The sequence below is a fragment of the Mytilus californianus genome, unplaced genomic scaffold (assembly GCF_021869535.1).
Source record: "Mytilus californianus isolate M0D057914Y unplaced genomic scaffold, xbMytCali1.0.p SCAF_17, whole genome shotgun sequence".
Taxonomy (NCBI): domain Eukaryota; kingdom Metazoa; phylum Mollusca; class Bivalvia; order Mytilida; family Mytilidae; genus Mytilus; species Mytilus californianus.
In genome coordinates, this window is record NW_026262659.1 from 4,263,382 (window position 1) to 4,290,760 (window position 27,379).

The 27,379-nt window shown below is 32.8% G+C and overlaps 2 protein-coding genes across 2 annotated transcripts; both read left to right on the top strand.

The window, feature by feature from the left end:
• Positions 1-352: 352 nt before the first annotated feature.
• On the top strand, positions 353-5,003 carry LOC127726256 (uncharacterized). The gene is made up of 5 exons (XM_052233558.1): positions 353-506; positions 1,753-1,939; positions 2,576-2,676; positions 3,345-3,507; positions 4,511-5,003. Exons 1-5 carry the CDS (start codon positions 398-400, stop codon positions 4,572-4,574), a joined length of 624 nt encoding a protein of 207 aa, XP_052089518.1. The 5' UTR covers positions 353-397; the 3' UTR covers positions 4,575-5,003.
• Positions 5,004-9,050: 4,047 nt separating this feature from the next.
• On the top strand, positions 9,051-26,979 carry LOC127726257 (alpha-N-acetylgalactosaminidase-like). Its single transcript, XM_052233559.1, has 8 exons — positions 9,051-9,123; positions 15,559-15,711; positions 16,661-16,835; positions 18,953-19,127; positions 21,120-21,214; positions 22,361-22,522; positions 23,619-23,816; positions 24,602-26,979. The coding sequence occupies exons 2-8, from the start codon at positions 15,563-15,565 to the stop codon at positions 24,869-24,871; spliced, it is 1,224 nt and encodes a 407-aa protein (XP_052089519.1). The 5' UTR covers positions 9,051-9,123; positions 15,559-15,562; the 3' UTR covers positions 24,872-26,979.
• The last annotated feature ends 400 nt before the right edge of the window (positions 26,980-27,379 follow it).

Genomic DNA, 27,379 nt, shown 5'->3' on the forward strand with positions numbered 1-27,379 from the left:
AAGCATTTACAGAGATGGAAACTCTATATATTTCAGTATGGAATTTGATAATTATATATCAATAAAAATATACTTATTGGCTATCTCACTGTATTAAGATACAAAATATATGTATATATAGCTATTTATATACAAAAGTTTTGCGTGGTATAAAAAATTAAAGTAAGCAATTGTGTGTGATTAATGACCAACAGTTTACGTGTTGATAAACACCTTTGAAAAAGTAAAAATGGATTTTCATCACAATATTCATGACGATATGTTTTGATTTTAAACAATTCCCTTTTTATGCTTAACCTAAAATATATCCTGCTAACAACTTTTTTTTGGAGTTTCACGTTTCTGATTTCATGATGATTGTAGGCGGTTTGTTTGATATAAATACAAGCTTAAAGTGATGCAGTCAAGATCTTGCTTCTTAAAGTTGGAACAATTGTATTCAAAGATGATTCATACGAAATATTTAGCAATCTTTGCTCTTGTAGCAGTTCTGTTTGACTACACAGGTATGTTACGAATATTATAATAACTTTCATAATACAAAGTTACTAATGTTGCTGTATTCGTGTTGACAAGTAAAATAGCAACTATAAGAGGTTTCAAACGATATTTCATAAAAAATTGTAAATATCGAAAAACTGTTTTCTTGATGAATTTTCGCTTTTTGATTTGGTTCTTTCTAGTTATGTTAGAATGCTGTTTCATTGATCTATACCCCATGCATATTGAAAACTGCATTGTTTTAGTTATAAAAAAATATTAAACGGTACAATTTTACTACACCTAAGATGTGGATTTCGACAATTGATGCCTCGACATCTGATAATCCAAAACCACATTTTAACATTGAAGAGTCGATAAAACGAACAAGGGATCAGAGCATTGCATGAGGTAGATACATTCCTTAGTTTCACTGAAATTGTATAACCGCAACTTTCAATAAAGCAAAGTCAGTATTACAAGACAGAACTGAAGTACTGTACTGCTGGTCTGGTAATACCCTCGGGATTAACAGTCCACCAGCAGAGGTATTGGCCCAATGATATTAGAACATTAAACGTTACCAGTTCTACTTCACCGGTGATGCGCATGTCCACAGTTAATTTATTTGAGTGTGGTTTGAGGCCAACATTTTTAAAAATCCAAAATCTGATACATTTGTTCAATAGCATACCGAAAAGAACCAAAACTATAGCCAAACCTTGGCAAAGAATCAAAGCTAATGAATTCCTTAATTTCAACGATTTTTAAGTTTTATTACAATATCCGTAATTTCATTACAAAACCGAATTAATGTATGTCACTGGGCTTGTGATACACCCCGGGACTAGCAATGTACTAATTCTTGATTTAACACAAAAAAGTATACCTTTATAAGGAACCTGTAATTCAGTGGTTGTTGTTGGTCTCTGTCTGTCATATTTATTTGTAGTTTATTGTTTTTTTTTATAAATCAAGCCTTTGGTTTTTCTTTTGAATCGTTCTCGTTTTGTTATTTCGGGACCTTTTTCAGCTGAATATACTACATGGTTTTGCTCATTGTTGAAGGCCTTACGGTGACATTAAGTTGCGTACGTCAACATCATTTGGACACTTGTGGATTGTTGTATCATTGGCAATCATACCACTTCTGCTTATTCTTATGTTGTCCATTAAAGACCGAAGGACAAATATGTGATACCTATCCAAGAAAACCTTTTTAGGATTATTATCAATATCATTATTACCGTTGCTATTATTTGCACACTGTAGATGGAAACTGTCATTTCCCTGAGGAGCTGAAAGGAAGCTGGAAAGAACCTAGTGGAGATGACACTTTGCTACAATTCACTAGTGATGAATTAACTGGTTTTAAGTTAAATGTTCCTAAACTATCCCAGTCAGATTTTGAGTGTATAAGTTCTCGTGTTGACGGAGACGCAACAAAGTACATGTTAAGGTAAGATTCCTACGAAGTACAATTATCCATAGTATTGATATAGTCAGTTTACCAAACCAAAAGTTGCAGTATCAAAGTATGCATTTTTAAAATGAATTATCAAACAGGACACATTACATGATAAAGTGAATGATAAAAACTCGTTATTTTGATGAGATTCCAGCAAATAGACGACATGCAGAGATTGGTTTTATATATGTATATAACTGTGAAATGCATCACTGTGAAGGTAAACAAAACTAGATTTAAACACGTTGTATGTTGTCTTTTTTCATTCTAATATCCGCCTCACTATTTTCGATATTTGACGGCGCTGTCCAAATCTTCTGTAGTATTAGTCCACCTTCATTTTAAAGTAACGCAAACTTGACGTCCTTGTGCATGAATCTTAAAAAAAGAAATAGCTTATGTGTTCTTGTACAAATGTAACCAAATAACAGCTATTAGCCTTCAAGTTTAAATTGTTTGCATTTTTTTCTAATTCTAATTATATTATGAACATAGGAAGTTTATACTGTTGTTAAATATGGTGACGTGTATGTTACCCTTTTGGTGTCTTTTAATTTTTTTGTGGTTGCGTTGGTGTCTCTTATTATCTTATCTATCAATATTAATCTTCACAATGTTAAATTATAGAGCAAGAGACTCTGTCACAGTATTTGGAGTGAGACCAGCACTTTACATGTGTGTAGAAATACAAGAAAAGCAGAATATCAAGTACTATGCCATCGAAACAAGTATGTATGTTGCCATTTATTGAATGAGTAGACATCAGTATCGATATAAACATTATCTTTTATAGAATGTCCCATAATTACAACCGTAGACACAAATGCCAGCCTGGTCATTTTAATGGATTAATATACGTAAAAGATAACACACTTATAATTACAATCATTTAGTGTGTGCCATAAAAAGCAAACCTTAACTAAAAGGAAAAATATGAAAATGTATACCAATCACAACGAAAATTGCTTTTGGTAGTCATGTTGAATAGCTGACCGAAACTTACTTTATTCATATTTTACTAAAGGCCTCATATAGAATATCTCATGTTAATTTAATTTGGTTTTAAATATTGATATAATTTCATCATAACGGATCACTCAATCGATTATCCCTATGATGTTGGTCTTGTAGTTATTCGAAATGTAATCGAAAGTGGACCAATGAGAATCAATAATTCCATGTTTATGTTTTGTTTTGTTTAGCTTTTTTTTGTTTTTTTTTTTGGGGGGGGGGGGGGGGTTGTATGATTATGATGAAATTAAAAGAATAACTAACGAAAATATCCTCTGACCATGGCTTGGTTTGCTACGATACTGTTCTAGAATATCATACGAATAAGGATAATAACTTGCGCTTATTGGCAAGTATATAATTTGTCCTGTTATGTTTTAAATAGAGAAAGATCCTATTTTACAAGACAAGTTGTACGGCACAGCAATAAATGAAATACCAGATATAGAAAAGGTCTGCAATCTGAGTGACCAGGAAGGTATTGTCATATTAAAAGAGTCTGGAAATGGCCCCAAACAGACAAAAAGAAAAATTACAAACATTAATAGGTAAGTACGAAAGTAATATACAAACACCAGTTTATGTGTTGATGTTTCTTGTGTTTATTTCTGAAACAGAATCTTTCTTAACTTCAAAAACACCTGAATTCACAACCTTTTGTTTAACGTTTAGGCATACTCTTTGATTTATGTTTACTGTTTTATAGAAAGTTGTTTGAAACTTCGCGTTTTACTTTTTGGTAATGATACGTTCTGTTAATAATCGACTTATAGCATTTAAAAAAAGATAAGTCAGGGAAATGAAACACACACATACGTGTAAAAGTAATGCAATTCCAGATATGTATATATATATATATTATACAATGATTATTATACAATGATATATTAACACGTGCTTCTATCTGCATGGAATTAACAGTTATGCATAGAATCACATAATATATAATGCAGGATAATTCGAGAAATATTTATAAGAAAAAAACAGAATAGTAAATTTTACTTTGTCTTCCAATACAAATAGTTTGATTTATTGTTACATGACTAATATAGCAGCAGCTTTGTTTAAATATTGATCTTGAAATTCTAATTATGTTGCAGAATGCAATTCAGATTGTAACAATACATATAGTATTGGCATGTTGATAACTTATTCCTTAATCTACTTTCTAATATAAAATAGTAAAAAGTAAAATAACAAAAATACCGAACTACGAGGAAATTTCAAAACAGGAAATTCCCTTATCAAATGGCAAATTCAAAAGCTCAAACATATCAAACGAAGCGAATGGAAAACAACTGTCATTTTCCTGACTTGGTACAGGCATTTCCTTGTGTAGAAAATGGTGGATTAAACCTGGTTTTATAGCCAGCTAAACCTCTCACTTGAATGACAGTCACATAAAATTCAATTATATTGTACCAGTCGCGTAAAAATATACAAGAATGACGTTTTTCGAGTAAAAAGTTATTCCAACATGTATTGACAGTTGTGCAGAAACAGAAGTTTAGAAAGAAGAGTAATTAATTATTGCATATTTTACCTTTTCAGCTTGTTAAGCCAGTTAAGACTAGCTCTTGAAAAGAAAGATGACAATTTTGACATTAAGAAATAATTTTTCTGTGATGATTTGATGCCGATATGACTTCACTCAGCGAGGATTTGATGCCTAAACATATATACTCTTGATGTCTTAACTTGATAGTCTGCGATAACTTAATATCAACAGTCTATACTCTTCGGTGATTTGATGCCCAAAACGTATATAATCTTAGATAATGTTATGCCTGAAAGTATATTCTCTGCGATGATTCAATACCCACAACATATACGTTGCGATGATTTGATACCTATAGTCAAAACTCTGCGATTCCTTTATGCCTATTGTCTACACTCTGCGATGATTTGATGTCCATTGTCTACACTTTGTGATGATTTTATGTCCATAGTCAATATTCTGCAAGACTTTCATACCTATAGTATCTTCTATGTAACTACTTATATTAAATTATAATACTTCATAATAAAATTATATTTGCCATAACATTTATCAACATTATTCCAAATGAAAACAGGAATTAACATTTAGAAAATGTTAGTCAGTGGGATACTGTCTGATATCTTAGTCTGGGAAAATATTGTCCATTAGTTGAAATTGGCTTTGAACTGTAGATTTCAACAACTGCGAGTACTCTAAGATCGTTACTTCTGTCGTTTTGTTCGTTGTATTGTGCTTAGTACCGATCTGATTCATTCGAACGCCACTGACGAATCCCATGTAGACGAAACGCGCGCCTGGCGTAACAAGTTATAAACCTGGTATCTTGAATGAGTTTTTTCAACCACTTGGTCGATTCCACTGCTGGTGGAAATTTCACCAGCTCATTAGTCAGCACTTTTGTGTTGACATGAAATATCATTAATATGTTTATTTTTTGTAAATTCAGGAGTTTGTGGTATTAATTGTACTTCAATTTCGTATTTGATTTGGCCTTTTAACTTGTTTTATTTGAGCGCCACTCATTAGTCTTGAGCAGACGAAACGCGCGTGTATCTATCAACCAATTCGTGATGGTGACTGTAAATCTTATCTAATGCCGATTAAGTAATTCTTGCTCGTAACTCTGTTAGAGCCGATTTTGTGTAAGGAGCACACCTCCTCGAAGTGAAGTCCGTTCAGTGTGAACACGCACGAGCATAAAGTATCAATTTAGATCTGTAAACACCAAACGATAGGGCAGAGAGTATGTAAACAAGTAGAACAAAAATACCAAAATCCAAGGCAATTTCAAAAAGGGGAAGTCCATAAAAACTGACAAAATCAAATGCTATCAATCATCGGAACGACGACAAAGGGGGTTTTTAACGACCTTGACAACCCATGAGGGTATTGCACGGTCGGTATCATCGGAACAAGTGAACAACAACAACTGCCATATTCCTGACTTGGTACAGACATTTTCCGAAGAAAATGGTGCGATAAACCTGGTTTTATAGTTAGCTAATCCTCCCACCTGTAAATGAGATATAGGAGTTCAACAATTGCAATATCGAGGAAAAGATCAAGATATGAAGTAAAACTTCTAGTTTCGATAGTATCCTTAATCTTAAGATCACTGGAATATATGAAATGCAAGCACGCACTGAAATGTGGGTTATTGAGTGAAAGGATAACTTCAATATACAGTGTATCTGAAAGTAATATAAAAACACCTTGCAAAATGTTTTTCGTCTTTTCATTGACTCGGTTCTATCTGTATGCGTTCTGCTTCATAAGTTTACAAAAACAAGTCGGTCAGTAGGGGTGTACAATAAGTACCCATTGGACAATTGACTGTCTGTTGAAATATAAATCCACCAAGCTCAACAAATGTGTTGTGGATAAAAAAGTTTGATGATACCATATTCGGTGGACTTGTTGTTGGAATCAATGTGGTTCTCCAGAAAGGAATCTTTTTTTGTAACCTAAAGCAAGGAATTTATATCTACGATTCATATTTTAGTACAAAAGCTCTCTCTAATGAGACGAGGTGGTCGATTTCTTAATTGAGCATTGGAAATAGTTGTGAAAAGCGTATAAAATCAAAAGTTTTGGTATTTATGCAAAATTATAAAGATTGTGATTGGAGATTTTGGAGTAGATCTTTAGAATTCACATCTGATTCATTGTCTCCGCTGATTGAATATACATCATCACAATGTTTCTGGGGCCATGTTAACAGTAACTGTAGAAAAATGGTGGTAAGAACTTAAGAAAGATGTTTTAAATTAATCGAAGATCGTAAAGACCCGACTGTTTATCGGTCCTTATAAAGATTTTTGTGCCGTTTAGATATCCAGTATAAGGACGGGAGATTTTCGTCGTCCTTTCTGATGTTTATACCAAAGGAGAGGGGGCGCATTTGTGATTTTCTGAAATCTCGTTCGTGAATGATGTAAGGGTTTATGTGGGATTCCCAGTTTCCATGTGAATTCCAAACTCTGTAGTTACCCTTTCTAAATAACGATTTTTGAATATAAAAAGAATATTCTTTAACGCTTTGTCTGCTGGACCAACAACACGTTTGTCAAGAAAATATGATAACTCATCTATAATCGCAGGCTCTTTGAAAGGGTTAGAAATCCGTGTGCTCATTTTACATTGCAGCTTTTGAATGCGCTTCTGAGCTTTCATCCATTCAGATAAATTGTTCAATTTTGAATAATCTGGCTCACGCTTTACCCATTTTCTGGCATAGTCTTCCAAATGTATCCCTCGGAAACCTAAAGTTCTTCCTCCAGGTGGTGGGCTGGTAATTCAAAATTTCTGGCCTGTTGCTAATAGCTAACATCTCTCTCAGTTGTTCATTGCTTACGATGCCAAGGTGTCCAGTTGTAACAAAGCAGCGGGACTTGTTTGTATGGGCACGATGAACAAGAGCAACCGGGAGGTTTGGATTTTATATCTTTGAGAGTGAAGATCTAGAATACCCTCTTGAGGTTGAAATTTTTATGCAATAGGTTCGGTGTATGTTAATGAAATGACAGGTATAGTTTTATCTTTGATGTAATCAGGTATACTGCACAGATTTTTGATGGAATATATTGCTAACATTAATAGCATTCAAACTCGTATTAATAAATTCTACCCCTAAATACTACGTTTTTCATCATCTTTGGAAGTAGTTGTCATAGGTTTAAACAGCCTGTGGAAATCAATATCCATGATTATTGCAACCAATCTGTACTTAGAAGAATTTGTATAAATAACGGAGGTGTGGAGGGTCTCTTGAAACAATGAGAACAGTTTAGTTCGAATATAGCGAACCAAAGGTTTTTAGCAATGGGTAACAAACCATTAATAGACAAAGTGTATAGGATGGAACTGGTGTATATTTCCGATGACCACGACTCCGCGTTGAACAAAGTTGGTAAATAATTTTAATTCGTTAATATCACTACACCTTAATTTGAAAAAGACAAAATATCTACAGCATCAATTCTGTCGTTGCATCCAATAGTAATAGTTGGTCCCAATTCTAGAATTCAGACATTTTCTCTTTATAAGCAATATGGTATACTCAATATGGGGTCGTTTGTTGAATGATAGAGTCGATCTCTATATGATCCCAACTTTCGTAGAAAACAATGGTGTGGTCAGACTCGTTAAAGTGCTTAAAGAGAAATACTGTTCTCAGGATCTTTAACATTAGACCGATGATTATTCGCTCTTTCTGTAAGTCATTGCAGTGTTTCACCGACATAGACCATTCCAGAAAGAGTACATTCAATAACGTACACAATATTAGAGGCAAAATTAATAAAATTCAAATCCTCATGGCTACCGTATATTGTAAAATTTGGTGGTAAAGTTACTTTAAAACACTGGTATTAGTAAAGAGTATACAACAGTTTTTACAGTTTTTACTTTTAGTATTACATATAATGCAATTAAGTTGTCATTGAAATTTAAAATATCTGAAAGTTGTTAAGTACAGGGCCGAAAATAATTAGACTTAAGTTTGTCTAAATTTTTGGAGTACAAAGAGGAAACTGAAACTGAACACTGAACAAATGCCGTATTTAAGATGATCATAGGAACAAATAATTCATTCGGAGTTTTTGTTTCCTTGACGACCTCCCATCCAGTATATTAGTTAGCACGGTGTAGCCGGGCACGATGACATATTCCCTTCATCATGCTTCAACGTGAAGATATAATTTTTAAATATTTCGTTTCATATAAAGTACACAATCCGGTAAATGTCCTTTACATATGTCCAATGGTGGATGGAGCACTAGCGCTGTATATAAAGAGAGCACATGTCAGTCTACATATGAAAATATGGTTCCTCTTTAAAGGGGGTTTAAAGATAAGTTAGATTAGATTAGATTTTGTGTACTCGTCTACTAATATATCTTAAAAAATGTGGGTGATTAAGCTATTGAGACTAATCCAATCTCTAGCGCTTGATGATGTCCCTGTCCAAAAGTAAAAGTTCGATCATTTTAGATATTGGGATCGGTTTCCTAGTTGTTATTTTTCAAAAGAATGTGTCGAGTTGAAATAAAGGGACGAGTTAATACAGCTTATCTTTTTTTTACTTGTCACATGACATACATGTGACTTACACCTGTACTGGAGAATCTCTCATTATCTGTTTAGTTAAATGAAATTAAGCCCAGTAAGTTTAGTTGCCGGTCACATAAGAGATGTCAATTGTTTTAATATTTGCAGACTGAAAAACCTTCCTTTAGCTATTAATTGTATCAACTTCAAGGTTGATGACCCCTTCTGTAGGCTAGTGGAAATATAATTTTAAAGTGTTATCGGAGAACAATATATGTAAAACACAGAATGGAAGTGACGTGCCATTTTGTACATATACCAAAGAGAAACGTTGTTCAAAGCAAAACTGTTAAATATTTCATTGCATTCAGTGGCGGATCCTGAACTTTTTATAAGGGGGGGGGGGGGGGGGGGGGGGGGGGGGGGGGGGGCAGGCACTGACTGCCATAAGAGAAAAAACAGGTGAACAAGCAAACTCAGTGTAAAAAAGAAACACCTCTGAAAATTTTAAACATCAACTTTCAGTCACTTAAAAATAAAAGACAAGAATTACAAGAAATCTTGATATCAACTAAACCTGACATCATCATAGGTACTGAAACCTGGCTCAACAAAGACATATTATCATCTGAATTTTTCCCAATGATAGACTATACTGTATATAGGAAAGACCGACCTCTAAGCGATAAAAATCTTAGCCATGGGGGTGTACTTATTGCAGTAACAACAAACTTACTATCTGAAGAAATTAGAGATCTACAAACAGACTCAGAGTCTATTTGGGTACAAATAAATATGACAAATGCCAGAAAGTTAATTGTTGGAAGTTATTATCGACCTCCATCTGATAATGGCACATCAATTGAACAGCTTAAAATTTCACTAGATCGCATAAACCAAAATACAAAATCTACAATCATTCTTGGTGGCGACTTTAATCTTGGGCACATAAACTGGGATATTCCATGCACCATCCCGAGCAAACCAGACATCAAGCTACATGAACAACTTCTTAACCTTATGAATGAACATTCACTTGAGCAGATTGTAAAAAAGCCCACAAGGGGAGATAGAACACTTGATCTCTTTTTCACCAACATACCAAGCATAGTGAACAAATTGGAAACTATGCCTCCTATCGGAAATGCAGACCATGATATCGTCTATGCAGAATGTGCACTATCTCTAAAACGCAACAAGAAATTGACAAGAAAAACTTACCAGTATAGAAAAGCTAACTGGGAAAACATCAAACAAGATGTGAACAAACTCACACAAGAAATCAAAGGTCATTATCATAGTTCATCTACCGATGATCTATGGAATACATTCACAGAAAGGCTACTTCAATCAGTCAAGAAAAACATCCCCCAGAAGACAATCACAAACAAGAAAAAACTACCCTGGGTTGATAACACCTTAAAAATCATGATAAACAAAGTTAAAAGACTACATAAAAAGAGCAAAAACAGTCCAGATCAAATGAAAAAATACAAAAACTTAAAAAGAACATTACAAAAAGAAATGCGTAATGCCTACTGGAATTACATCGAAAAAATGATATTTGACCTACCAGTAGAAGAACCAGATGACAACATCAGAAAAAAACAACCTAAGAACTTGTTTACATACATCAAAAGTATGAAAAATGACAATACAGGCATTGCTGCACTTAGAAAAGATGGTAAACTAACTGATAACACATCTGACAAAACTAACATCCTAAATAGTCAATTTAAAAAAGCATTTTCCGAAGAAACAACAAGTGAACCTATTCCGGATAAAGGGAAATCAAACTATCCAAAAATGAATAACATCACCATTTCCAAGAAGGGTGTAATAAAATTACTGGACAAGATCAATCCTAATAAAGCAACTGGTCCAGATCAAATTTGCGGAACAGTACTTAAAGAACTTAGTAGTGACATTTCAACTGCAATCACCTACATCTTTCAAAAATCACTTGACAAAGGAAAAATCCCAAAAGATTGGAAACATGCAAATGTCTGTCCTGTTTTTAAAAAAGGTGATAAACATAACGCAATAAACTATAGACCAATATCACTCACATGTATACTATGTAAGATCATGGAACACATTATAGCCAGTAGTATGATGGACCACCTAGAAAATAACAAAATCTTGTACGACCTTCAACACGGATTCCGAGCATCTAGATCATGTGAAACTCAACTAGTATCATTCATCCAAGAACTAGCAAAAAATAACAACAATAACATTCAAACTGACATAATTGTGATGGACTTTGCCAAAGCATTTGACAAAGTTCCTCACAAAAGACTTCTATCATACTGAAATATTATGGCATAGAATACAACACCTTAAAATGGATAGAAGATTTCCTCACATCTCGCACACAAACAGTCATTATTGATGGTGTTCAGTCAGACAAAATTAACGTAACATCTGGTGTTCCCTAAGGAACAGTTTTGGGCCCTATCCTGTTCCTTGTGTATATCAACGACTTTAATGAATACATCAAACACAGCACCCTAAGATTATTTGCAGATGACAGTATAATTTATAAAACAATACGAAACAAAGAAGACACACAAAAACTGCAAGAGGACCTTACATCAGCAGCAAAATGGGAGAAGGACTGGCTCATGTCATTCCATCCAGACAAGTGCTCAGTCCTCCAGATAACAACCAAGAAAAACCCATTAAAATTTGACTATACTCTCCACCAACATGTACTGCAAAAAGAAACATCCACAAAATATCTGGGCATTACTATACAAACTGACCTAAAATGGAACAAGCATGTAAACAACATCACAGCTGCAGCCACACAAAAGCTGAACTTCATTAAAAGAAATTTAAAGGTAAATTCAAAAACAGTTAAAGAAAAAGCATACATAGCACTAGTAAGACCAAAGCTAGAATACAGCAGCTGCGTCTGGGACCCACATACCAAATCACAAACACACCAACTTGAGATGGTCCAGCGCAGAGCAGCAAGGTACACATGCAACAGATACCATAACACCAGCTCAGTCACTGATATGCTGCAAACACTAAATTGGGCAACTCTTGAGAAAAGGCGAATAAGAACACGCATCATCTTCTTCTACAAAATCATACATCATCTTGTAGCCATATACCCGACAGATCTACTCACACAATCCGATACAAGAACACGACAACATTCACATATTTATTCTTTCAGACCCATACAAACCACTAAAGACTCATACAAGTACTCATTCTACCCAAGAACAATCTTACAATGGAACCTTCTCCCAGTAACTGCAGTTCAATGTACTACTCTTGAAAGTTTCCGAGAACAGATTCCAATATCTGTTCTCAATAAACATCTAAACATTTAAATAAATTCTACAATGTATATAGTTTTAACCAAAATGTAAAGTACAAAAACAGAGGAAAAAGAAATTAAATTTTTATTTTTGTATATTATTCACTGTAAATAAAAATTAGATCCCACGCACGCGCGGCATAGTAAAATCAGTGCCCGGCACGTTATCATCAGTATGTTGATGGAGTGCTGAATTATAAAGAAGAAGAAGAAGAAGAAGAAGAAGAGTGGATCAGCTACAGTCGTGCTTAAGTGATTCCCAATATAATCAACCAAATATTTCCCACAAAAGGGGGGAGCCTGGCCCGCCAGGGCCCCCTCCCTGGATCCGCCTATGGCATTTATTGGAAAATGGGGATTTGGTGGCAATAAAGCCAAGATTTTTGCAAAAAAACCACAGACTTTATTACAGAGATTTTCGGCATAAGATAACTAAGATTGTAAACATAGATTACTTACTTGTTTTGTGCATGATGTGCTAGCGCATTGTCTACCAAAAGTCCTAAACAACCTTTACCATGTTTACAATCCAAAATACCTCATGCTAACTTGATAAAGAAAAGGGAAGACAAAGGAATACCCCAGACAAAAGATTTTGTAAATTATGTAACAATGACATTGTTGAGGATGAAATGCATTTCCTTCTTCAGTGTCGCTCACTTAGAACTGAAAGGTTCAGTTTCATTTTAGATTTATCTTCTAAATTTACTTATTTTAAATATCTAAATGACCAATCAAAATTTATATGGTTGATGTCAAATGAAGATCCAATAGTTAATAATATAATGATAAAATTAATAGATAGTTTAATAAAGACTAGTACAAAAAATGTAGAGCAAAATTAAGTAATAAGACATGAGTGGCCCCCAGCTCTTCCTTCAATAATACAACGGTACTGACTGTGTTTACTCACTCATTATCTTTGGGAATACACTGTGTTGTTGTCTCCCTTTTCCTATATAGTTTTAGTTTTATTGTAGTTTTTCAATAAAAAAAATCATCACAATTATTTGAACACTTTAATTCAAATTAATTGTTCTGCTCCTCTGGGCGTCCGGATTGACAAATAAAAATTGTTGTTGCTGTTGAATAACTTGAAAGCCGAGAACACCTTAAAAGGTGTACTTGAATAAGTCCATTTTTATACTTGTTTTAACCAATATCTTTATTTATATACTTGTTATAAGGAAATCATTGCAAGCCTGCATGCAATAATCCTCTTTTTTTGAATTGTCTAATATAGGAGCATAAGGGGAACGGCTGTGGATTTTGTTTATAACATTTCCATGTTTAGCATTGAAACAACAAAAGGGGACATTATCCTTAAATGTAAAAATGTATAAGAAGATGTGGTTACATAATCTCATACTTATGACAGAGTTGTCAAGTCAAAATTTTCATAAACCAGGCCTGATCAAGTCTGTACGTATGATTAACATGGAGACAACTATCCACTAGGGTCCAACTTATGTGGATGTAAGCAAATATAGTTCACCCTATAGCCCTCAGTGGTGATAAAAACCCATTATATACTAAATATAGTCCAAGTATAAAAGATCCGACATGACAAAATGTGAAACAATTAAAACGGGGAAAAAACCATCAGCCTGATTTATGTACAAAAGATAAACATAAAACAAATATGGTAGACAACGACCAATCACAACATCTGCCATTACAAGCTCCTGACTAACTACACCACACCACAGTGACATACAGAATGTGGCAGAGATAAACATGTTTGTGAGCGCCCTTTTCTCTCCCTAACCTGAGACACAACATAATAACATACTGAAAAAATCAATTGAAAAAGGCTTGACTCATCAGATTGACAAAAAGCACAAAAAATAAACTAATAATTAGAGACAAAAGACCCAAATTACTAATTCAAGAGTACTCACAGTTACTGATATTTAGTTCAAAAACAATTTAAAACTACGATAAATCATCTCCCAAACTAAAATATTAATCAGTACACATCCAACAGATTTAGTGTAAAGACATCATATACCGTCTGAGAAAAGCATGACCTTTTGCAATGCCCAAAATAAAAGAACTTTGTATCCATAATGACAGGATGTAGGATCATAAATGATAATAACTGTATAGCAAAACATATTTTGTGATGCTTAAATTTGTTAAAAATAAAATCAATGTTAGTACTGATAAAATCAAAATTCAAGATCTTACTAGATTGATAACCTTTATGGATAAGATTATTCAAAGGGTCAATGAGTTTACATTGATCCTATTTAAATTTTTCCGTTCTATAAATAACAAACAATAAAGATTACTTGAACTAATATATAATGTAAACTGATTAAATTCTTTTAATAGTAGTAGCAAACTGTTTGAATCAATATATTAAAATTTTTGAATTTGTTTGTTTTGTTCCTAAATTTTCTCCCACACAAAGCTATAATGGCATTGTTGCCTGTGTATTAAAAGACATTTAATACTTTGTTGTATGTATCATATCTGCTTTGAGATCTTACCTGGACACAGGTATGCAGACAAAGTTTTGGTTCATTAATTATAAACTTTTTATTGAAGAGAGTATATGATTCTTTGGCCATCTTGGATTGCAGATGACAGAAAATTATCGCTGTAGATTTTTACTTAAAACTAGTACATTTTGTTGCAGATTTAATGTAATTTATATGCATGACTTTTCTTTTAACTTTTTAAAAAATGAAAATTTTTCTATTAATTCAAAAGTTGTAAATACTAATAGGCTATACTAATAATACTTAAAAAGGATAAGATGAATCGCCAGATAACATATTGTACAGTACAACAGACCACAACAACCACCCACATCTGACAACTCAAGACAGACAACAAACCACAACCAAAGACAAATGGTCCAGACATTCCCAAATTGGCATAGGCACAAAATGTGATAGGGTTTAACCAATTTCATATATGCACAAACATCCCCCTTACATTATCTAGGCCAAATACTGTTGTTCATGGGATACCAATTTTCGTTGATTTCATGGGGATAGGGAAACCAAGAATTTAAATGTTTAAGGAAGTGTAAATTTTCTATAGGCTCAGTATACAAACTTTTGCAAAACCACAAAATCAAATATCCATCAAAATACAATTTTTCCTTAATCCTCGAAAATTGGTACCCAGCTTATATCTGAAATCCCATATAAATAAACCTTCTATACTGTATATTTGTGACAAATCTATTTTTTATTTCAGGTCAATGTTGATTATTTTGATAGTCTCCTTATTGTGTCCATTTATTTGGTCACTAGATAATGGATTGGCTTTAACACCACCTTTAGGATGGCTGACCTGGGAAAGATTCAGATGCCAAACCAACTGTAAAGAGTATCCCAAGAATTGTATCGGGTAATTATTTACAAATACTTCATCAATTATTTCATTCTTTAAAAATATATCCACACAGGAGGCAGTTGTGTATAGAATCAATGTACAGTACAATGGCTGTTATCAGGGTTAATTCTTACTATGGCCTTAAATACATAACATTATAGTTTGATCAATTAAATAATAAAAAGAAGAATTTTAGTAAACTTTCTGATAAAAACAAATTAATTTGGCTTTTAAGCAATGAAGACACAGACATCATTCATATAATTCATAAACTTTTAAAACAATTGTCCAAAGAAAGAGATGCACTAATGAATAATTGACTTAAGATCTGTCCCCTTTATTATTATTTTTATTATTATATGAATTGTTTGTGTTCCAAGTGGAATCCATATTCCCTGGTTTCCATTCACCAGTATATTTTCATGGAGTTCTTTTCTTTAATAAATGTATATATGATGAATGTTTAATCAACTTAATCATTGAAATCATGTTTAGTATTGTATGTTTTGTCTTGTAATCATAATTAAACTGTAATTATTCTATTCTAATACAGGCACTATATTTGTATGTGTATTTGAAACAAACCCATAAAACTCTTGACAAGCATTTCCCGTTAATGGGATATTAAATTTCAAACAATTGCCATTACAGCAAATCTGAAAAATTGCTTCCTCAGTAAAAAACTTGTCAAACTCTATAGATTTGATACAAAATTCTTTTATTCATTCAGCATGGAAAATTTTAACAAAATATTTCATGTTCAGTAAATATGGTAAAATTTCAAATAATTGGCCCCCAGAATTGATGGATGTTTTCCGTCTGTTGGGAACTATATGTTAATGTTTGGCTGTTATTTGTCATAAGGTGACTGTCTCGTTGATATTTACACCTATAACACTATTCATTCATATAGATTTGGCTGAAGTCATTCACCTCTTAAAATCTTTGATGTACATTATTCTAGGGAAACATTGATTAAGGAGATGGCTGATGTTATGGTATCTGATGGTTACAAGGACGCTGGTTATGAATACATTATCATTGACGATTGTTGGCCAGCATCAAAGAGAACATCAGCAGGCAGATTACAAGGAGACCCTGAAAGATTTCCAAATGGCATGAAGGCTCTAGCTGACTATGTGAGTTATAGATGTAGTATATAAGTGTTGATCTAATGAATATTATGCAGTTTTGAAAAAAAATGTACTTCTTGAACTGTGTACACTGACCTATAGTTTTTAACTTCAACGTCATTTGGTCTCTGATGGAGATCGATCATGTTGTCTCATCGGTATTAGTTTTCTTGTTTGAATTATTTTACATTTGTCATTTTGAGGCCTTTCATAGCTTACTATGTGGTGTGGGTTTTGCTGATTGTTGCTATAGTTGTTAACTTCTACGTCATTAGGTGTCTAGTGCAGAGTTGTCTCATTGGCAATCATACCACTTCTTCTTATTTTTATATTCTTAATTCTTAAAGTTGTATATTTTTCATTTTGACAATCACTTGTACGATGGATGTACATGTGAAGAGTAAAAGTGGTATTTATTTATTCTGTAGTGCCTTTTTAAATATTGAGGAAAATTGTCTTCTAGTGAGTGTCACTAGTTAAGCTGGAACTGGTGACCCTTTCACCCTCTGTTTTTTCTGTACATTTTATCTGTATTTTGTTTTTGTAGTGTTTTGTTAACTGTAGTTTGCCTGGTGTTTTTTTTTTCTTTTCATTTGCCCATTACGTTGTCTTTTATTTTTGCCCTTGTGGTTTTGACTCCCACCCTTTGGTAGCTTCTCCCCATTTCAGTAAATTTATGTTGTTTATTCTGTTGAAAAGTATTGAATTACCTCCCTTTATAACAAAAAAGAAGATTTGGTAAGACTGACCATGTGACAACTACCCACCGGAGACTTTGTATATATATTGCCTATTCTATTGTCTCATTCTGATATAACAAAGTGTAAACAAATTGGACCAAAGACCCAAATTGTAGCAAAGAATTGTTTCTGAAACAATGGTCTGTAATGAAAATTTAAATTTATATACATGTATATGCATATTCTTTTTCTTTAATTGTTTAACATTTCATACAGATATTACATGTTACTTTTATTTTTCTTCCCTTAGTTTATTTATTTTGTATTAACATTGTATCATAGGTCAAATTTATTTGTTCAGTGTATGTTCAATGGTGTTAATATGTCCTTTGATTGAGTTAAGCTATTTCAGTTGATATTTTATAGTGTGTCTTTCTATGTTGTGATGTTACACTATTGTTTCAGAAAAAGGGTGAAGGTTTGGTACCATTAAAACGTTTAAACCCACTGCATTTGTTTGCACCTGTCCTAAGTCAGGAATCTGATGTTCAGTAGTTGTCGTTTGTTGATGTGGTTCATAAGTGTTTCTCGTTTCTCGTTTTTTATATAGATTAGACCGTTGGTTTTCCCGTTTGAATGGTTTTACACTAGTAATTTTTGGGGGCCCTTTATAGCTTACTGTTCGGTGTGAGCCAAGGCTCCGTGTTGAAGACCGTACTGTGACCTATAATGGTTTACTTTTATAAATTTTGACTTGGATGGAGAGTTGTCTCATTGGCACTCATACCACATCTTCTTATATCTATATATGGAAATATGAAATGTAAATGAAAAATGACTAAAATGGGGAAAAAATCATAATCAATGCCATGAAGTTTCAAAGATCTTGGTTGTAAACTGTAGGAGGAGTTGATTGCACAAAATATTGGTAGCCTAGCAAAAAATATACCAGCTTGGCAGTACACAGAGAATTTTTTTTTCCCCTATTAATACAACATCTATCATGTGTATCACATCAATTAGGTAAAGAATTGCTCTTAAATGAGGGTAGTAAGGATAGGCCCTTGGTACAGAAGGGTATGTGTATTAAAGAATATGAACAAATTGATTTCACATTCAATGACAAATTATTGTTTGCTTGAACAATATTATTTGTTTTCCTTCCATAAACTCAGCAAATATATATACATGTATAGGGCCTATCATCATATGAAATTAATATGTTCAAAGATAAGCCACTATCCTAGACAACTAATACAGAAGACATCAGTGCAGGTGAGTTTTGAACAGTTTGAATAAGTATCTTGTTTACCTATCAGTATCTCATTAAACCCATGAACAGGGGAGACAATAGCTGCTAGATGTGATCATTATCTGTTCCCTCCAATATTCCACCTGATTTTAACATACCATTCCTTAATCACTTAGTTTTTGTTTTGTCAGATACATTCCAAAGGACTAAAGTTTGGTATCTATGAAGATTTTGGTAAGAAGACATGTGCTGGTTATCCTGGCAGTGAGTTTTACCTGGAGATGGATTCTCAGACGATTGCTGCTTGGGGTGTTGATTTTGTAAAGTTTGACCAGTGTAATGCTGACCCTCATGACATGAAATATGGTAAGACATTTGTTGTACACAATTTATTTAATGCACCATTCAGTATTCTAACTAGTTTGTACTTTTCTCTTATCCTTGGCTTCCAAAATTTAAAATCTCATATACCGTAGTTAAATTCAGTTGAAATGGATTGTTTCTCCCATGGTATATTTTACATACTAATTTTCTTTATGTCAACAGTTAACATTTATCAAAGCTATAGCCTTCAATTAGATCACAACTTGCCTAATTCATGCTAGTTTAATTGTCGAGCCTGCGACATCTGTAGCAGAAAAGTCAGCCATAGGGAAAGTGATCCGGGAGCAAGAATGGTGGCAGCAGCAGCAGCTGCGGCGTTTACTAACTTCTTAAAAGCTTAATATTTCAGAAGGTAGAAGACATGGATGCTTCATACTTTGTATATAGATGCCTTATGTTATAAAGTTACCTTCTGTCATATGTCCATTGTCTTTGACCTCATTTTCATGGTTCAGTGACTACTTGAAAAAAAGTTAAAATAGAGAATGGAAATGGGGAATGTGTCAAAGAGACAACAACCCGACCAAAGAGTAAAAAACAGCCAAAGGCCACCAATTGGTCTTCAACACAGCGAGAAAATCCCGCACCCCCGGAGGCGGACTTCAGCTGGCCCCTAAACAAAAATGTGTACTAGTTCAGTGAAAATGGATGTCATACTAAACTCCTAAACATATAAATGAACTAAAATTAAAAAAACATACACGACTAACAAAGGCCACAGGCTCCTGACTTGGGACAGGCGCAAAAATGCGGCGGGGTTAAACATCTTTGGTGAGATCTTAAGACTTTTTGTAATGTTAATTTCTCTCTTATTATGAGTAATAGGATAACTATATTTAGTATGTGCGTACCTTGCAATGTCCTTATACCTGTCAGACAGTTTTCTCTTGACCTTTCATTTCATGGATCAGTGAACAAGGTTAAGTTTTCGTGGTCAAGTCCATATCTCAGTATTTATGATGTACATGTCAGTCTGGCAGGTTTTATTTGACCATGACCTCATTTTCACAGTTCTTTGCTCTATGTTAAGTTTTTGTGATTTGTTCTGTTTTTTTTAATACTTTAACCAATAGTTCAACTATATTTGGTGAATGGAATGATTGCAAGGTGTATATGTCTGTCTACCGGGTATCATATGACTTTGACCTCATTTTCATGGTTCAGTGGTCAATGTTAAGTTTTCCTGTTTTAGTTTGTTTCTTAGATACTATATGCAATAGGTCAACTATATTTGATCCATGTAATGATTGTAAGATGTACATGTTTAACTGGCAGGGTTCATCTGACCTTGACCTCTTTTTCATGGTTCATTGGTCAGTATAAACTTTTCATGGTTTGGTCTGTTTCTTGTATACTAGAAGCAATAGGTCAACTATATTCAGTGTATGGAATGATGGAATAAAGGTGTACATGTTTTCTGGCTTGGTTTATCTGACCTTGACCTCATTTTCTTTGATCATGTTAAGTTTATGTGATACTTGTAGTAAAACTTTATATTTAGGACTATCAACATAAAATCAATGCTCAGTTAAACAAGCGAGACTTTTCAGTGTGTGCACTTTTGTTTCAATTAGTTATGGATTTGCCTGATTTAATTACAACCATGTGTAATTATTAAAATTAACTATTTGCAGTTTATAGACCATTAACGTCACAATGTTTTACAATTATTTTACTATTAAGTGAATCTTCATATGAATGTTTGAAACTATGTCTTATTTCTGTTGATTTAATTCTCATGCTGATTTGTGGCCCTTTGCAGCTTAAAAATGTTTTTGGAAACAAATTTGACTACAGTATGGTAGTCTGTGAACATAAGTGTTTCCATACTTTAATCTAGATTCAAAATATTAGTTAAGAACATCATTATTAGTTCTACACAGGATTATTGTCACAAACTAACAGCTTTTAAGGAATACCTAGATACCTACCTCTACACTGTACTATTGTTATTACTGTGTTTCTTATTGGTAGGTTATCCAGTGATGGAGTTTTTTATGAATAAAACAGGAAGACCAATGCTGTTTGCTTGTGAATGGCCTTTGAATAACTTAGTATCTAAATTCAAGGTATGTACTTATTTGGCGAAAGTTATTTCAGACTTATTATTTATCCCCCTTTCTAATACTGGTTCCCTACAATGCAGGGAAATAGTGAGAAGTAGAAATAAAATAGTTTTTTTACTTCAATATATATAAGTATTTTTAATAACTTGATTATTGATTATAATACACATATTACACAAAAAATATAAAGGAAATATATATATATGCTTCTCTCTTATGCTTTAAAAAACTATAGCCAGGAAGGGAATAAATTGTATAACAAAAATTACTAACAGGTTAAGGTATCTGACTGAATTCCTTGATTATGATCTGAAAAATATACTGAAAACTCATAATAGAAAAACAAAGGATATGGGGTATCCATCCATGACACAAAATCAGTACACACACAACAAAAAACACACAAAAAGCAAAGGAACAGCGCTTTTATTACTGTTCTTCATCTCAAAGTCATAGTGAGGCCTTCAACACAGAGCACAAAAACTCTCACCTCACTGCAAGTTTAAGATGGCCCCTAGCACCCTCTTGAGCAGAATTCTTAAACTCTTCTTTTTCAACTTTTACCTTTTCCAGTAAGAGTGGGAAAAAAATAATTACTTTGTTTCAACTAACTATAAAAACAAGAAGATGTTGTATGATTGCCAATAAGATAACTCTCCACCAGAGACAAAATGACATAGAAGTTATCAACTATAGGTTACTGTAAGGCCTTCAACAATAAGAAAAACCCATAACGCACAGTAAGCTATAAAAGGCCGGAAATGTAAAACAATTCAAAGAGAAAACTCACTGCTTGATTAAAGAAACGAAAATACATATATGATATGCAGCAACAAACAAAAACCACTGAGTTACAGACTCCTGACTTTGGACAGGCACATACAGAATGTGGCAGGGTTAAAGTACACATTTCTCATTGGCTTGTCAGAACTAGGAAATCAAGCATTCATGGAAACATAGTTTTTCAACAATCTATAAAAATTGATATCCACAAAAGTAAATGAATCCACAATGTCAGATCTGTTTATAAGTATTGTACTTAACTGAAGGTAAAATTTTTAAAAATTATGAGATAATAATTCTAAACTTTCAACCGATTGATTTGTTGAAGGCAAGTTAATAAGTCATTTGGTTTTGAATTTATTTCAGCCTGATTTTGCTGCCATCAGAAAGACTTGTAACATGTGGAGAAATTACAATGATATCGAGGATTCCTTTGATAGTGTCGTTAGTATCATTAATTACTGGGCCAAAGATCCATACAACATGTCATCATATGCTGGACCTGGGGGATGGAATGATCCAGATGAGGTGAGTACAAATTATTGGACCCAAAGGTTGTAATGATCTGGCCATGGTGAAGTAAAATCACATCATTACATACTGGACCAAGATTGATGGAATGATCCAGATGAGGTGAGTACAAATTATTGGACCCAAGGGATGTAATGATCTGGCCATAGTGAAGAAAAATCACATCATTTCATACCGGACCAAGATTGATGGAATGATCTAGATGAGGGAAGTAAAGATATAAAGATGTTACTATGACTTGTTAGATTGAATGCTCCAGAAAAATCTATACAACATGTGACTGTATATGTATTGTTTTGTGTGTGTACTTATTTTCACTATTTTATAGGTATTGCTGGTGAATTTGTGTTTATTTAATTTTGTTGTTTTTCAGAAATAAAGCAGCATATAATTTTAGTCTTTTTGTACAGTAGAATGCCTGTAGGGATTAATATAGAATGTCAATCGTGAGTAAAGTTTGGGTAATACCTTTATATTTCATTCTGGATTTGAGAGACATTTTGTTAAACAATGGATGTAGCTTTGTTTTAAGATTAGTGTGGGAGGTTTTGGTTTAAGCCTTTCTGTATTTTTCAGATCATTTGTTGAAGTCTTTTTCATGTTTTATTATCTTGGAAGATTTTGGTTTCAGTTTTTCATTGATTTTCAGATTATTGTGGGAGATTTTAGTTTAAGCTTTTCCCTGTTTTTTAGATCATCAGGAGAGTGTTTGGTTTTTAGTATTTCTGTGCTTTTCAGATAACTGTGGGGGATTTTGGTTAATGCCTTTCCATGTTTTTCCGATTTTCGTGGGAAATTTTGGTTTTGGTTTTAGCCTTCGATCTTTTTCAGATTTTCGTGGGAAATTTTGGTTTAAAATTTTCTTTGTTTTTTAGATTATAGTGGAAGATTTTAGAGTAAAACTTTCCATGTATTTCAGATTATTGTTGAAGATTTTGGTATAAGTCTTTCTGTGTATTTCAGATCATTGTAGGAGATTTTGGTTTAAGTCTTCTTGTTTTTCATATTTTTGTTGAAGATTTTGGTTTAAGCCTTTCTGTGTATTTCAGATTATTGTTGAAGATTTTGGTTTAAGTCTTCCCATGTTTTTCAGATCATTGTAGGAGATTTTGGTTTAAGCCATGACCAAGAGAGGGTACAGATGGGGATGTGGTGTATGTTTGCTGCTCCATTACTCCTGTCAAATGATCTGAGGAACATCAGGAACAGTTCTAAAGCTCTGATATTAAACAAGAGACTCTTAGCTATCAACCAAGATCCATTAGGAATACAAGCCAAAGCTTTTAATCTGGTATTTAGTATTTTCATGTCAAAATTTTGTAGAGTTATCTCCCTTTTAGTGGAAGCATATCAAAACCTTTCCCAATGATATTCAGGATTGAACTGTACTATGATATTCATACTTATTAGATCCTAACCCCTTTGACAATCAGAATTTTACTGTCATCCAACCATATTATTAAAACATATTTTCCTCATAGAAAATCAAATGTCTGTTCAAAGAATAAAGTGAACAAAAGATTTCCATCTAAATACTTGCTCGAAGGAGGTAATTCTTGCTGAAATTTTTTTTAATGAAATTAATTTTGAACATTTACTATTTCTTTTAATTAGTTATATAATGTCGTGAGCTTTGTTTAACAGCAAAGAACAAGTTGTACATTTTATTTTCAAAATACAGATTTGTTTTACAGAATTTTTAAATAAAGTATTCAAAGGTGATGTTATATTTGAAAATGGTAAAAATTTGAACCATAGATAAAATAATTAAATTGTTTCTCTAAATGAGTTTGTAATTTGTGCAAAAAAAGCACTGTAAACCAATTAACTAATTTTCATGACTTTCGTGAATAGAAAAGTAGAGGGATATAAATTGTCGTCAATAATTAAAACTTAGATCTTTTCTTATTCAACTATATAAAATAAATTTGAAAATCTTGAAATTTTATCACAGTGGAGTGAGCTAGAAAGGACTAAAAGCGAAACAAAGTATCCGTGAAAATAAGTTGGTTTACAGTAATAGATATAAAAGTTTGATATAAATACTTTTAATTTAGCCTGTTTCTGTTTTTACAGGGCTATGTACAAGTATGGACCAGACCAATTCTCCCACTAGGAAGTAAAGCTGTAGCTGTACTGTTTGTGACTGATCATTATCCTGGGAAAGGTGGCAATTATATCAAAGTTACATATCCACTGTCGATGTATGGGATAACTGATGGAAAACAGTATAATATCACAGAAGTATTTGATGGTTACAGCATGGGGACACATAATACATCATCTGTACTTACATTTAATGTTAATCCTACTGGTATATTTATGTTTACAGCAAAACCTGTATGAACATGTTATATTGTTGTACACATGTGTACAGTAAAACCTGTAAAACATGTTATATTGTTGTACACATGTGTACAGTAAAACCTGTATAAACATGTTATATTGTTGTACACATGTGTACAGTAAAAACTGTATGAACATGTTATATTGTTGTACACATGTGTACAGTAAAAACTGTATGAACATGTTATATTGATAAGTGTGTTCACATCTTACTCATTTGATAATGGTAATATGTAGAAATTACCATACTGAATCTCTGGGTTATTACAAAATTATCACATCCAAAATAAATATCATGGCGGATCACTGTAAAAATATATATGCCATTCTTTCTTCATTTTTTTTAGATATTGAACAGTTTCTTTCATTCAATATAAAGTGAAACCAGGACAAATAGAATCCATATGTGCTCACATGGTACATGTGTCACAACCTGTTGAAACCAGGACAGATAGTCTCAAAATATGTTTTAAAAGTCTTTGCATGGTATCAAAAGAATTCCGAATAAATACATTCCTATTAAGATTTTGAATGTGCTCTGTCCCAGTGTTATGTTATCACATATCATTACAGCTTTTCAAATCTATCTAGTCTCTGTCCCAGTGTTATGTTATCACATATCATTACAGCTTTTCAAATCTATCTAGTCTCTCTCCCAGTGTTATGTTATCACATATCATTACAGCTTTTCAAATCTATCTAGTCTCTGTCCCAGTGTTATGTTATCACATATCATTACAGCTTTTCAAATCTATCTAGTCTCTCTCCCAGTGTTATGTTATCACATATCATTACAGCTTTTCAAATCTATCTAGCATTATCTAGTCAAATGAAATGTTGTAGACTGTCGCTTGTCTATTTTTTTGGCACAGTTTTGTCTGATTCTCTTCTTTTTATGAATTTTGATTTTCCCTTTGGTATCTTCCACCTTTTTTTATTGTTGTTTGTTCTATTCTTAAATTTAGTGAATTTTTTACTTCAATATAACTCAACATGAACTTTTTCCAAGTGCAATCTTGAATTTCAGTGAATTGTTCGCTTTTCTCTCTGGTCAATAGCCTTATTGTGACATGGAGATGAAGACAAGCAATTAAAGTAGTTCCATTGCTTTGGGATTTGTCATGTGGGATACAGATTTTGTGTCATATAATACAACAACCATAAACTTGTTTTTTCAATTATAACAACATATTTTATCATCCAGAACATTATATACTGTTACAACATTTCTGGCAAGTTCAATTATCCTCGTATTATGGGTTTTCGTGCTATTTAGAATGCATTGTGACTTCACAATTTCTATTGAAAAAGCATGCATAACACGAATTCATATGACGTACGAAAACATATGATCTGACGATAATACTAGAAATATTTTATTGCCTTTTATCATGAATAAAGTTAAGGATATCAGTTGAATCTGTCCATTCAGAATATGCATGAAATGTATGAAATGTTTGCCACAAAACATTTAGCAATCAATAGTCAATCAGTTTTATGTGTTTTTTGTGATTTGTTGAGATTAGTTATTTTATGACTTATACGTTCATTTGCATAATATACTCATATGAAATCTCACATTGTAATATTATGGTTTATTTACTATGATAAATCTCACATTCACACAAGCTAGAAATGGTTTTTTTTCTAGACTATGAATTTCAAAAATCTATCATCTGTTCCAAAAGGGAAAACTGTATATGTTATTTCAGATCAACCAAATGAATTTCAAAAATCTTATCATATATTCCAAAAAGGTGAACTGTATATGTTATTTCAACCAAATAGCAGTCAACATAAAACAGCAAAAGACCAAATCTTGCCGAAACAAATACAATTTATTATTAAAAAAAGTATTTTTTACTGAGATGTGATATGTATGTAATGATTAGAATTTATCTCAAGCATTGCAAAAATTTGTATCCATAAATAAAAGTATTTCATGTTATTTGAAATTCCATATTTATATTTGTTTATAGTCAATATTTTTTGAAACTCTTTTTTCTTGTTTTTATATTATTACACTTTATTTATTTTATACTGTCAATTTTTCTGTAATATTTCTATTCACAAAAAAATGTACTTTGAATAAACATATATAAAGTGCTGTTAATGCTTTGAACCACTTTAAATGCCATTTTCCAATCAATCAAAGACCATAAACTCCTAAATGGTAGAAGTGAAAATCATCAATATCAAATTTAACCTCAATTTTGTCATCAGTAGCAACATATAAAAATTTGAAAAGCATTGTTTGAACAGTTCATAAATTATTGCATGGAAACACCCAAGAAGTGCCACTTCTAATCAATCAACGATGGCGTAAATTATTTGTATAAAGCTTTATATTCCAGATGGTAGAAGACCTGGATACTTCAAACCTAGTATGCAGATACCTTATATTATGAAGGATCTGTCTGTTATATATCCATTGTCCTTGACCTCATTTTCATGGTTCATTGGTCAATGTTAATTTTTCATGGTTTTGTCAGTTTATTGGATACTGCA